Source organism: Heptranchias perlo, chromosome 2 (assembly GCF_035084215.1).
Source record: "Heptranchias perlo isolate sHepPer1 chromosome 2, sHepPer1.hap1, whole genome shotgun sequence".
Taxonomy (NCBI): domain Eukaryota; kingdom Metazoa; phylum Chordata; class Chondrichthyes; order Hexanchiformes; family Hexanchidae; genus Heptranchias; species Heptranchias perlo.
This window is the reverse complement of record NC_090326.1, coordinates 157,686,023-157,699,905: the sequence shown is the minus strand read 5'-3', so window position 1 is coordinate 157,699,905 and position 13,883 is coordinate 157,686,023. Positions and strand designations below refer to the sequence as shown.

The 13,883-nt window shown below is 42.3% G+C and overlaps 1 protein-coding gene across 1 annotated transcript in view; it reads left to right on the top strand.

Moving 5' to 3' along the window:
• The window catches only part of LOC137299362 (obscurin-like), a 552,786-nt gene that overhangs the window by 465,830 nt on the left and 73,073 nt on the right, over positions 1 to 13,883 (top strand). Inside the window, exons 105-106 of the mRNA XM_067968057.1 lie at positions 5,064 to 5,151; positions 10,831 to 11,031. Of these exons, the coding sequence (XP_067824158.1) occupies positions 5,064 to 5,151; positions 10,831 to 11,031 (289 nt within the window). The remainder of the gene's footprint in view (positions 1 to 5,063; positions 5,152 to 10,830; positions 11,032 to 13,883) is intronic.

Sequence of the window (13,883 nt, the reverse complement as noted above, 5' to 3'; positions counted from 1 at the left end):
CAGTGTTTTATAAAGGTTCATCATGACTTCCTCGCTTTTGTACTCTATGCCTCTGCTTATAAATTGTAAACAATTTTACAACACCAAGTTATAGTCCAGCAATTTTATTTTAAATTCACAAGCTTTCGGAGGCTTCCTCCTTCGTCAGGTGAACGATGTGAAAATGAAATCCTCGAAATGAAATCGCATTTATAATTCACAGAACAATGCTTGGTGAGTACAGACAGTTTTTTCAACTGCTCGTTGCCAAGGCAATCAGTGTGCAGACAGACAGGTGTTACCTGCCAGGTCTCACAGAATATACAAATCACCAAAAAAAAACAACAAACAAAAAAAAACAGAGATATAAGCCCAGGATCCCGTATGCTTTTTTAACCACTTTCTCAACCTACCCTACCACCTTCAACGATTTGTATACATATACCCCCAGATCTCTCTGTTCCTATACTCCTTTTAGAATTGTGCCCTTTAGTTTATATTGGTTCTCCTCATTATTCCTATTGAAATGTATCACCTCGCATTTTTCTGCATTAAATTTCATCTGCCATGTGTCCGCCCATGCCACCAGCCTGTCTGTATCCCCTTGAAGTCTATCACTATCCTCCTCACTGTTCACTACACTTCCAAGTTTTGTGTCATCTGCAAATTTTGAAATTGTGCCCTGTACACCCAAGTCCAAGTCATTAATATGTATCAAGAAAAGCAGTGGTCCAAGTTCCGACCCCTGGGGAACACCACTGTACACCTCCCTCTAGTCCAAAAACAACCGTTCACCACTACTCTCTGTTTCCTGTTACTAAGCCAATTCTGTATCCATGCTGCTACTGCCCCTTTTATTCCATGGGCTTCAATCTTGATGACAAGCCTATTATGTGGCACTTTATCAAATGCCTTTTGAAAGTCCATGTACACCATATCAACTGCATTGCCCTCATCTACCCTTCTGTTACTTCATCAAAAAGCTCTATCAAGTTGGTTAAGCACGAATTGCCTTTAACAAATCCGTGCTGGCTTTCCCTAATCAATCCACACTTGTCGAAGTGACTGCTAATTCCGTCCCGGATTATCGTTTCTAAAAGTTTCCCCACCACCGAGGTTAAATTCACTGGCCTATAATTGCTGGGTTTATCCTTACATCCTTTTTTAAACAAGGGTGTAACATTTGCAATTCTCCAGTCCTCTGGCACCACCCCCGTATCTAAGGATGTTTGGAAGATTATGGCCAGTACCTCCGCAATTTCCACCCCTACTTCCCTCAGCAACCTAGGATGCATCCCATCCGGACCGGTGACTTATCTACTTTAAGTACAGCTTGCCATTCTAGTACCTTCTCTTTATCAATTTTTATCCCATCCAGTATCTCAACTACATCTTCCTTTACTGAGACTCCGGCAGCATCTTCTTCCTTGGTAAAGACAGATGCAAAGTACTCATTTAGTACCTTGGCCATCCCCTCTGCATTGCATGAGTAGATCTCCTTTTTTTGTCCCTAATTGGCCCCACCCCTCCTCTTAATACCCGTTTACTGTTTACATGCTTATAGAAGACTTTTGGATTCCCTTTTATGTTGGCCGCCAGTCTATTCTCATACTCTCTCTTTGCCCCTCTTATTTCCTTTTTCACTTCCCCTCTGAACAATTTATATTCAGCCTGGTTCTCACTTGTGTTATCAAACTGACATCTGTCATATGCACCATTTTTCTGCTTAATCTCACTCCCTATCTCTTTTGTCATCCAGGGAGCTCTGGCTTTAGTGGCCCAACCTTTCTCCCTCATGGGAATGTACCTGGACTGTACCCGAACCATCTCTTCTTTAAAGGCCTCCCATTGTTCAGTTACAGTTCTGCCTGCCATTCTTTGATTCCAATTTACCCAGGCCAGATCTGTTCTCTTCCCACTGAAATTGGCCCTCCTCCAATTGAGTATTTTTACTTTAGAGTGGACAATGTCCTTTTCCATAGCTATTCTAAACCTCATGATACTATGATCGCTGTTCCCTAAATGTTCCCCCACTGACACTTGCTCCACTTGGCCCACCTCATTCCCCAGAACCAATTCCAGCAATGCCTCCTTCGTCATTCAGGAGGAAGTTAGATGTGTTTCTTTAGATAGAAGACATTAATGGATATGGTTCAATGGGGTTGAGATCAATCAGAAAGGAATGGACTGGTTGGCCGAATAATCACTTCCTATTCCTAATGTTTTTATGTTCTTATTAGCTCAGGACTTGTAATCACACATTATAGACGGGTTAGGTGAGTGGGCAAGAAGGTGGCAGATGGAGTGAAATGTGAGGTTATTCACTTTGATAGGAAGAATAGAAAAACAGAATATTTTTTAAATGGTGAGAAACTATTAAAGGTTGGTGTTGTGAGAGATTTGGGTCTCCTCGTACACGAAACACAGAAAGATAGCATGCAGCTACAGCAAGCAATTGGGAAGGCAAATGGTATGTTGGCCTTTATTGCAAAGGGGTTGGAGTACAAGAGTAAGGAAGTCTTGCTACAATTGTTTAGAGCTTTGGTGAGGCCACACCTGGAGCACTGTGAACAGTTTTGGTCTCCTTATCTAAGGAAGGATATACTTGCCCTGGAGGCGGTGCAACGAAGGTTCACTAGATTAATTCCTGGGATGAGAGGATTGTCCTATGAGGAGAGATTGAGTCGAATGGACCTATACTCTGTGGAGTTTAGAAGAATGAGAGGTGATCTCATTGAAACATATAAGATTCTGAGAGGGCTTGACAGGGTAGATGCTGGAGAATCTAGAACTGGGCGGGCAAAGCCTCAGGATATGAGGTTGGCCATTTAAGACTGAGATGAGAAGGAATTTCTTCACTCAGACGGTTGTGAATCTTTAGAATTCTGTACTCCAGAGGGCTGTGGATGCTCAGTCATTAAGTATATTCAAGGCAGAGATCGATAGGTTTTTGGACTCTAAGGGAATCAAGGGATATGGGGGAATCAGGAGGGAAAGTGGAGTTGAGGTCGAAGATCGGCTGTGATCTTATTGAATGGCGGAGCAGGCTCAAGGGGCCGTATGGCCTACTCCTGCTCCTATTTCTTATGTTCTTTTGCAAACATATTGAACAGTTACTTAAGGATTATGTGCCTCGAAACATTAATGCGGAGCCTCATCTTTCACCACGATGAAGTTTAGTCCTAGAGTTCCTCCTGATTTTCTCAAAAAATTCTATTTTCATTCATTGGTACTTATAAACTGCTAACTATATCCTAAATAATTGCAATTGGTTTTACCCTTGATATTACAGAAACATAGAAAATAGGAGCAGGAGTAGGCCATTTGGCTCTTCGAGCCTGCTCCGCCATTCAATGTGATCATGGCTGATCCTCTATCTCAATACCATATTCCCGCTCTCTCCCCTTACCCCTTGACGCCTTTTGTGTCTAGAAATCTATCTAGCTCCTTCTTAAATATATTCAGTGACTTGGCCTCCACAGCCTTCTGTGGTACAGAATTCCACAGGTTCACCACCCTCTGAGTGAAGAAATTTCTCCTCATCTCAGTCCTAAATGTCCTACCCCGTATCCTGAGACTGTGACCCCTCATTCTGGACCCCCCAGCCAGGAGAAACATCCTCCCTGCTTCCAGTCAGTCTAGCCCTGTATATTATGCTGTAAAAATTACAGCGACACAGTTCTAGAAGGAAACAAGTGGAGAATATAAACAAGTACCTCAACTTCCATCTGCCTCCATCTCCTCCTCCAATTTACCTGTACCACCAAATAAAATCCTAAATGCTAAAGTTCTTTCTGTTGCCTCAGTGGTATGCACTAAGCAGCCCAACCTACAATAATAGCCTGACCAATCCAAATCTCAATAACTATCTACATCAAAACTCCTCAACTTAAGAGGGAAGAAAGTCCTAGAGTAGTTTTTATTCAAACTGTTCCCCTATTTTATAAATATATTGAAAAATGTTTGTAAAAATATTTATTGACATTTTAAAAGTGACAATTGTTCACCTCTGCAGAAAATCTTCCAGAATTCCTCTTTCCTGCTGTGCTGCAGAGCATCACTGTGGAGCAGCATCGTAGGGAAGAGGAGTTCCACTGGAAGCAACGGGGGCTACAACTTTGGTTGGCCTGAGAGCCAATCAGGAAGCGCCAATCCTGGGAAAGCTCACTACCAACCAAGTACTCTGCGTCCCTGGTAAATATAATGCAGTGTAACATAGGGAGTAATTTAAATAAAAAGTACTGCCTCTGGACTTTTTTTTCTTTTTTAAGTTGCAGACGTCTTTTAACTGAAGTCTTCGTTTCAGTTTAGGAAGCATAAGTAGACGTCATGGGCTGGATTTTCATCTTTACTGCCTGAGCGTTAAGCATTGCCTGGGTGGAATGCAGAGAAGAAACTTGAGCCCTCCTGATTTTCCTTCCCTTAATTTAAATGGAAGAAAATCAGGCAGATTCTGTTGGAGACATGAAATCATCACTGGCAGATTTTCCTCTCAGCGCTCCACCCAAGCGATGCTTAATTACCAGGCAGTAAAGATGAAAATCTACAACCACATCATTTAACTGATAAATGATTGCTGAAATGCTTTGGTTTACCTAGTACCGTAATTACATTGACAAAATGTCTCAAATTGCATCACACAGTGAATTACTCCTGACTGTTATGTAAGCAAATGAGGCAGCCATTCTGTGCCAGCAATGTCCCATAAAAAGCAGGTGAGATGAGTGACCACTTAATTTGTCTTCCTCTGGTGATAATGATAAGGGAGTTGTTGGTCAGGACATTGGGAGAACTCCCTGCCCTTCTTTGAATATTGCCTTGGGATCTTTAATGTCCACCTAGACAGGAAAACAGCACTTCTGTTTACCAAAGGACAATATAATTTAAATTATAATTAAGAAACACCATTTCTTATGTTGTACTTTTGCTTGCTTCTAATCTCATAAAACATCAATAATGCTTTTTTTTTGTATCTGTGCATGTCCACAGACAATTGTCGTGGTTTAAAAATAAAAACGAAAGTTGCGATATTAAATCTTAATATAATTACTATTGTTTTCTTGGGGGATGCCGGGATAATTCAGAAACAAAAGTCAAGGAAGAATGCTCCATGGAGCTATCAAAGAGAAGGAAACTGCGTTCCTATTATGATGTTAAAGAGGAAATTGGAAGGTAAATATGTCTGCTAAAGGATTTTTAAGCTTTTCTAATAAGGCATTATTCCTGTTATTATAATGAGTAAATTACTCTAGAGATACTCAGCTACTGAGAAAATAACTAATAAAAAACACCATGCCTAATAGTGGAGTATTGCTGGCATGTTGAAGGAATGAGTCCCAGAGTCCCTCGTCACACAAAACTATCTGTTACAGTTTGACTAGTTGTTGGTTTTTGCACTAGACCCTCGTCCTCAACAAAAATAGCTGAACAGCTAAATAAATAGCTTAAATATCCTGCAAGAATCACTTCTATCTCAATCACAGGCTCTTCAAACCAAAAAATGAAATTTATGTCAGTGAAAAATTAGTGAGAAGTGGCTAATAATACAGTGCTAACAAACAATTAGAGAGACTTGATCATGATTGCACTCTCTCCCTTTTGGTTTTACTCTTGCTACATATTGATTGCAATCAACAGGATCTTAATTAGCCAAGCTTCAATCAAGGGTCTTCTCGAGGTAGGAATTAATGTAACTTTAATGACTTTTCACTAAACCACAAAAGAAGTCAAATGAAATAAACAGTTATTATAAAGTCTACCTTCCAGAATTGTACAACTGCAATTGTGAAGAAGGTTATGAACCTGAATCTTTAAAAAGGCAATTTTAACCTAACCCACCCGCCGGGAAACTGACGAGATCGGGTGTAATGCTGGTTTTACACTTCGCCCAGTTTTACTCTCTGTTGAAGTCAATGGAGAGTAATATTAGGCGGGGAGTAAAACCGGCTTTCCACCCGATCCCGTGAGTTTCCCACCCAGTGAGTTACGTTAAAATTACCCCCTTTACACTTTTCTTTTCTCTTTACCAATAAACATTATCAGTTTAATACATGACTAAACTGCCATGTATTTATACATTTGCCATTATTTCAGATTTTCAACATCTGCAAGTTTTTTTTTCTTTTTATATGCACTTGTTCACAAAAGAAAAAGGAGAGATAAGAGTAGCTGCCTTCGACATCAAAGCAGCATTTAACTGAGTATGACACCAAGGAGCAGAGCAAAACTGAGGTCAATAGGGATCAAAGGGGCTGGAGTCATGCCTGACACAAATGCAGATGGTCGTGGTTGGCGGGGGCCAATCATCGCAGCTCCAAAACATTGCTGCAGGAGTTCCTCAGTGAAGTATCCATGGCCCAATCATCTTCAGCTGCTTTGTCAGTGAACTTCCCCCCCATTGTAAAATCAGGAATGGGGCTGTTTTCTGGCTATTCCATAGCATTCAGCTCCATTCACAGCTCCTCTAATAACGAAGCAGCCGAATGCTAGCCTACAGCAAGACCATGATAACATCCAGGCTTGGGCTGACAGGTGGCAGATAACATTTGCACCACCTAAGCACCAGTCAATGACCACCTTGAACAAGGGAAAGTCCAGCTATCTCCCCCAACCTTCTATGGCACCACTCTTGCCAAGTCACCTACCATCAACATTTTGGGGGTCACTGTTGACCAGAAGCTTAATTGAAACAGCCACGTCAATCCCATGCTATAAGAACATAAGAAATAGGAGCAGGAGTAGGCCAATCGGCCCCTCGAGCCTGCTCCGCCATTCAATAAGATCATGGCTGATCTGATCCTAACCTCAAATCTAAATTCATGTCCAATTTCCTGCCCGCTCCCCATAACCCCTAATTCTCTTTACTTCTAGGAAACTGTCTATTTCTGTTTTAAATTTATTTAATGATGTAGCTTCCACAGCTTCCTGGGGCAGCAAATTCCACAGACCTACTACCCTCTGAGTGAAGAAGTTTCTCCTCATCTCAGTTTTGAAAGAGCAGCCCCTTATTCTAAGATTATGCCCCCTACTTCTAGTTTCACCCATCCTTGGGAACATCCTTACCGCATCCACCCGATCAAGCCCCTTCACAATCTTATATGTTTCAATAAGATCGCCTCTCATTCTTCTGAACTCCAATGAGTAGAGTCCCAATCTACTCAACCTCTCCTCATATGTCCGCCCCCTCATCCCCGGGATTAGCCGAGTGAACCTTCTTTGTACTGCCTCGAGAGCAAGAATGTCCTTTCTTAAGTATGGAGACCAAAACTGTATGCAGTATTCCAGGTGCGGTCTCACCAATACCTTATATAACTGCAGCAATATCTCCCTGTTTTTATATTCTATCCCCCTCGCAATAAAAGCCAACATTGGCCTACTCCTGCTCCAATTTCTTATTCCGTTTGCCTTCTTGATCACCTGCTGCACCTGGATACTAACTTTTTGATTTTCTTGCACGAGGACCCCCAGATCCCTTTGTACTGCAGTACTTTCCAGTTTCTCGCCATTAAGATAATAACTTGCTCTCTGATTTTTCCTGCCAAAGTGCATAACCTCACATTTTCCAATATTGCATTGCATCTGTCAAATCTCCGCCCACTCACCCAGCCTGTCCATATCCCCTTGTAGGTTTTTTATGTCCTCCTCACTCTCTACTTTCCCTCCCATCTTTGTATCATCTGCAAACTTTGATATGTTACACTCGGTCCCCTCCTCCAAATCGTTAATATAGATTGTAAAGAGTTGGGGACCCAGCACCGACCCCTGCGGAACACCACTGGCTACTGGTTGCCAGTCCGAGAATGAACCATTTATCCCAACTCTCTGCTTCCTGTTAGATAACCAATCCTCCACCCATGCCAGAATATTACCCCCAATCCAGTGATTCTTTATCTTGAGCAATAATCTTTTATGTGGCACCTTGTCGAATGCCTTCTGGAAGTCTAAATACACGACGTCCACTGGTTCCCCTTTATCCACCCTGTACGTTATGTCCTCAAAGAACTCAAGCAAATTTGTCAGACATGACTTCCCCTTCATAAAGACTTCCTCTTCATGCTGCAAGAGTAGGGTGGAGGCTGGGTACTCTGTGACAAGTGGCTCACTTATTGACCCCTCAAAGCCTCTTTAACATCTACAAGGTTCAAGTCAGGAGTATAATGGAATACTCACCACTCCCCTGGATGTGTGCAGTTGCAACATAACCGAAGAAGCTCGACACTATCCACGACAAAGCAGTTTGCTTGATCAGCCCCCGTGCCACTGGACTCAATATCTATCAACTCCACCATTGGTACACTGTACAATCCACAGGATGCACTGAGGCAACTCCTCAAAGTTACTTCAAAAGCATCTCCCTGTGACCTCTACCGCTGAGAAGGGTGACAGCAGCAGTCTCGTAGGAACACCATTACCTGCAAGCTCCCCTCTGAGTCACACACCATCCTGAGATGGGCTCATAATACCGTTCCTTCATCGTCACTGGATTAGAATTCTGGAATTCCCTCAGTAACATCACATTGACAGCACCATCACCACAAGGACTATAGAAGTTCTCAAGTAGAAGGCCCACCACAGCTTTCTGAATATATTTAAGAAGATAGATTTCTAGACACAAAAGGCATCAAGGGGTATGGGGAGAGAGCGGGAATATGGTATTGAGATAGAGGATCTGCCATGATCATATCGAATGGCCTACTCCTGCTCCTATTTTCTATGTTTCGCAGGGCAACAAGGGATGGGCAATAAATGCGGCCTTGCCAGCATCGCTCACATCCTGAAAATAACATTTTTTTAAAAATGTATAACCTTTAGAATTACAGTTGCACAATGCTGGAAGATATTGGAGCAGAAATTGATATACATTGAGCCCATTTTTCAGGCATGGAAGGAGCGCAAAGCATACCAATTTAGCTTGCTCCCAATCTGCACAGGTGTTGGTCCCACTTCTAAATTCGTGGGGCCCATTTTTTAGGCATCCCGGGCAGACACCTAAAACAGGCGTTACCTTAATGAGGGGCAGAACGTCTGTTTTTAGGACGCCTTCCCGAAATTGGGCCACCCTGAACGCAGCCAGCCTGAAATCGGTGCCTGCTTTCCCGGCCAGCTGCCTGGGAGCATGCAACAGCCGTTCGCAACTCGCCGGTTTAATTTAAATGAGGCCCACGGCCCCGTTTCGATCAGGTCCACCTGTTTCGGCGCAGGGATTGTTCCCTGCTCCCAGTTCACACTAGCAGGCCGGCATGATCCAATGTCTGCCCCAACATCTTTAATAACTGTTTAGTTTATTTTACTCCCTTGTGTATTAACAAAAAAATCATCAAAGTGACCTTAATTCCTTTTTCAAAAAGATCCATGATTGAGGAATAGTTAATTAAGATCCTTCTGCTTGCAACCAGTATTTAGCAAGAGTAATAACAAAGGGAAAGAGCTCTAAATACGATCAGGTCTCTCTAATTGAATGTTATTCCTGTATTATTATCCACCTCTCACTAATTTCATTCTGACAAAGTCCATACATGTGAGTTTGAAGAGTCTATGATTGAACTAGAAATGATTCTTGCAGGGTAAGTAAGTTATGTATTTAACTGTTCAGCTATTATAGCTGAGGGTGAGGATCTATTACAAAAACCTCAACTAGCCCAACTGTGGCAGGTAGAGTTAAAACTATGTATGTATATAATGAAACAGAAGACACCAGCACATTATCTGTTGATTTTTTTTTCCCACTCCCACTCTGACCTCTCTGTCCTCGGCCTCCTAAGTTGTTCCAATGCAGCTCAACACAAGCTCGAGGGACAGCATCTCATCTTTCGATTAGGCACTTTACAGCCTTCCGGCCTCAACACTGAGTTCAACAACTTTAGATCATAACCACCGTTCCCATTTTCTCAAACAGCAGGTGCTGGTAATGGTTCTGCTGTAACTATTTACACCTCCTCTAGACCCATCTTTTGTCTCTTTGCTTATCATTACCACCCCTTTTTGCCTTGCACCATCATCCCTTGTATCACTTAATCATTCCTATCACCGACCTTTCCTTTTTGTTCCCCTCCCCTCCCCGCCTTTTCCCTGGCTCTGCTTTAAAACTGTTAAATCTCTAACTTCTTCTCGTTCTGATGAAAGGTCATCGACCTGAAACGTTAACTCTGTTTCTCTCTCCACAGATGCTGCCTTACTTGCTGAGTGTTTCCAGCATTTTCTGTTTTTATTTCAGATTTCCAGCATCCACAGTATTTTGCTTTGGTTTTACTAGCATTTGCCTATTCTTTTGGTGTTACACATCTACACCTAGAACTTCTGCAGGGATTCTCACGATCTCCCACCGTAACTTTGGTGGAAGGTCGGCGGGAACCCCAGAGAAATGACCTAAATGGTCATCTAATTTCTCCCTGCACAGTCTTCTTCGAATCAGACTGTAAGGAAAACTAATATTATTGTTATTGCGAGTACTTTGATTGTATTCATTATGGTCAAAATGTCACTGAGAAAATGTTGGAATAAGAATGTATACTGTAAAATGGGTTATTTTCTGCGTCTGCCCATGTGTTGCGGAAATGAAACCAACACAGATCTTTGTCATCTCAATCATCCTGCAAGCATGTGCATGTTAGCTATAAAAATTAATATTTGTTCCCAATCACTGTCCTGTAAAAATTCTGTCCTGGATAAAGTTCCCAACTTACAGTATAATATGTGGAAAATGCTGTATTTTATTTGTGTTTCTCACTCGATAAAGACTATGATGAAATTATTTTTTAGCTTTTCTTGTAAATTACTTGAAGCACGTTGATTACTGTGCATACGTGACTGAAAAAAGAAAATCAATGTATCGTGTCTCCCTTTTGTTTAAAGAGGTTCGTATGGTTTTGTGAAGAGAGTAGTGAATAAACAGAGTGGGACTTCCTGCGCAGCTAAGTTTATTCCACTCAGAAGAAGTACCAGGTTGCAGGCTTATGAAGAACTCGCCATTTTATCCAGAGTCAACCATTCAAAGATTGCCTGCTTAATCGATATGTTTGAAACTAAGAGAGCACTTGTGTTGGTGTTGGAAATGTATCCTTTCCATGGGTTTTTATCTGTTTACTTGTTTCTCACTCTTCCTGTTAAGGTTTTGGATCTATGATATCATTTTAATCTGTTTCAATCTGTCTGCACATCTATCAATGAAGAAATATCACCCAGATGGCTCTGAGGTAAATGTGTTTCTTTGTGTGATGCAGTGCAGTTAGGTCCCTGCTTCGTGCTGAGCTAGATGACTTCAGCAAGGATAACACTAGGGACACCACCATTGGTCTCAGCACCTTCAGCCTAGGAGATGGAAAAAAAAAGCCATAGTTCTTACTGCTGATTGCTGTCCAGTAATTTTTTTATTATTCGTTCATGGGATGTGGGCGTCGCTGGCAAGGCCTGCATTTATTGCCCATCCCTAATTGCCCTTGAGAAGGTGGTGGTGAGCCGCCTTCTTGAACCGCTGCAGTCCGTGTGGTGAAGGTTCTCCCGCAGTGCTGTTAGGTAGGGAGTTCCAGGATTTTAACCCAGCGACGATGAAGGAACGGCAATGTATTTCCAAGTTGGGTTGGTGTGTGACTGGGAGGGGAACGTGAAGGTGGTGTTGTTCCCATGTGCCTGCTGCCCTTGTCCTTCTAGGTGGTAGAGGTCGCGGGTTTGGGAGGTGCTGTCGAAGAAGCCTTGGCGAGTTGCTTCAATGCATCCTGTGGATAGTACGCACTGAAGCCAAATTGTCTGTAGTTTACTGTTTCATAATAGCAGTTCCTAATTTCCAATGATTTCCACTAACAATGTCTGCTAATCTGTACCTCAACTCCATTTGCCCGCCTTGCTTCCATATCCCTTAATACCCTTACCTAACAAAAAAACTATCAATTTCAGTTTTGAAACTCTCAATTGACCCCCAGCCTCAACAGTTTTCGGGGGAGAGAGTTCCAGATTTCCACTACCCTTTATGTGATGAAGCACTTCCTGACATCACCCCTGAATGGCCTAGCCCTAATTTTAAGGTTATGCCCCCTTGTTCTGGACTCCCATTATCATTCTGGTGAATCTGCGCTCCACCCCCGCCAAGGCCGATATATCCTCCCAGAACTGAACGCAGTACTCCAGGTGTGACCCAACCAGAGCTTTATACACCCATAGCATAACTTCCACCCCTTTGTATTCCAGCCCCCTTGAGATAAAGGCAAACATTCCATTAGCCTTTTAAATTACTTTTCGTACCTGTCCACCAGCTTTTAGTGATTTCGGTACTTGGACCCCTAAATCTCTCTGCTCCTCCACAGTTCCTAGCTTCTCACCATTTATAAAATACTCTGATCTGTTTTTCTTAGGTCCAAAGTGGATGCCCTTACAATGAACTCCATCTGCCACAGTTTTGCCCATTCCTATTTTATACAGCAGAAAAAGCACCAGAAAAATATACTCTTTTGATACACATCTTTCAGAGCCAACAATCTCGCCATTACAACAGCACGCAGCGGGTTATATCTGTGCCATGACTCAGATATTACTCTGCCTTTGCAGAAATAAGTGCTTGTATAATTACATTTTAAAAAACTTTAAACTTGCCAAATTGATGACATTTCTCACTTTTCTCATTTTACAAATAGTGTCCCCATTGGTTGAAATTTATGTTTACTTAGATGTGGTTAGGGTTCCCTTTACTCACAAATGATTATGGTGCACTTGTCTTGCTCAGTAGCAAAGGTTGCAGTGGAGGGAGGTGTTTCATCAGTTCTTTCATTTCTGTATTGTTAAAAAAGTAAAAGTTGGAGGAAAGTCAGTTGAAAACCAGAAATCTTAAGTATCAGCCTCATGCTCTATAGCCTAGCAGAGCAAGTATTCAAACAAGGATGGGGCAGAATGGAGTTTGAACACTGAGTCAAGTACTCAACTTTTCTTCCGCTGATCTTTCGTACCAGAATTAAAAATTTAAGATTATAATACATCAATGATCAAGTAATGCATTGTAGTATGCCATAGCATACAAGGCTACGGACCAAATGCTGGAATATGGGATTAGATTAGACTGGGCTTGATGGCCGGCGCGGACACGATGGGCCGAAGGGCCTCTATGCGTGCTGTATAACTCTGACTCTATGACTTTTTCACTGTCAATGATTAAGCACCAACTTTGACATTTTTTGGGTGGGGGTTGGGTTGATTATTGAGTTTCTTCAGTTTAAGGTGGAGCACTAATTTTTTTTATTGATGAGCTGCTGCAGGTTCCTATTGATAGTAAATCCATATTTACCTGTCTTGTGATTTTCCATTGCTTGTCACAACCGCCGGATTTAGAATAAATTCACACAGAATAACAGCTTTGCGCAGTCACACAAGGCTTCTTCTCCCAGTGGTGCTCATTCTCAGTGTCATCATCTAGAAGTCTGTTCTCTGTCCACTGTACCAAGAAATTTAAATGCAAAGTTAACCATCTTGTGTTAAACCAGTGCTGTTGTAGAGTGCATTAGGCAATCTGACTTCCTAGACAGTAACACAGTACAATCTCTCCCAAGTCTTTCTGTGCTCTCAGCAGCCACAATGGTCCAGTTTCATGAAGCATTTGCTCTTGCCGTATTTAACTCTGGCTGCAACCATGGTTTCAGCCGTGGCTCGGTGGGTAGCACTCTCACTTCCGAGTCAGAAGGTTGTGGGTTCAAGAGCCACCCCAGAGACTTAAGTACAAAATCTAGGCTGACACTCCAGTGCAGTACTGAGGGAGTGTCGGAGATGCCGCATTCCAGACGCGACCTTAAACTGAGGCCCCGTCTGCCCACTCAGGTGGACATAAAAGATCCCATGGCGCTATTTTGAAGAAGAACAGGGGAGTTATCTCCGGTGTCCTGGGCCGATATTTAACCCTCAACCAACATCATAAAAAATACAGATTA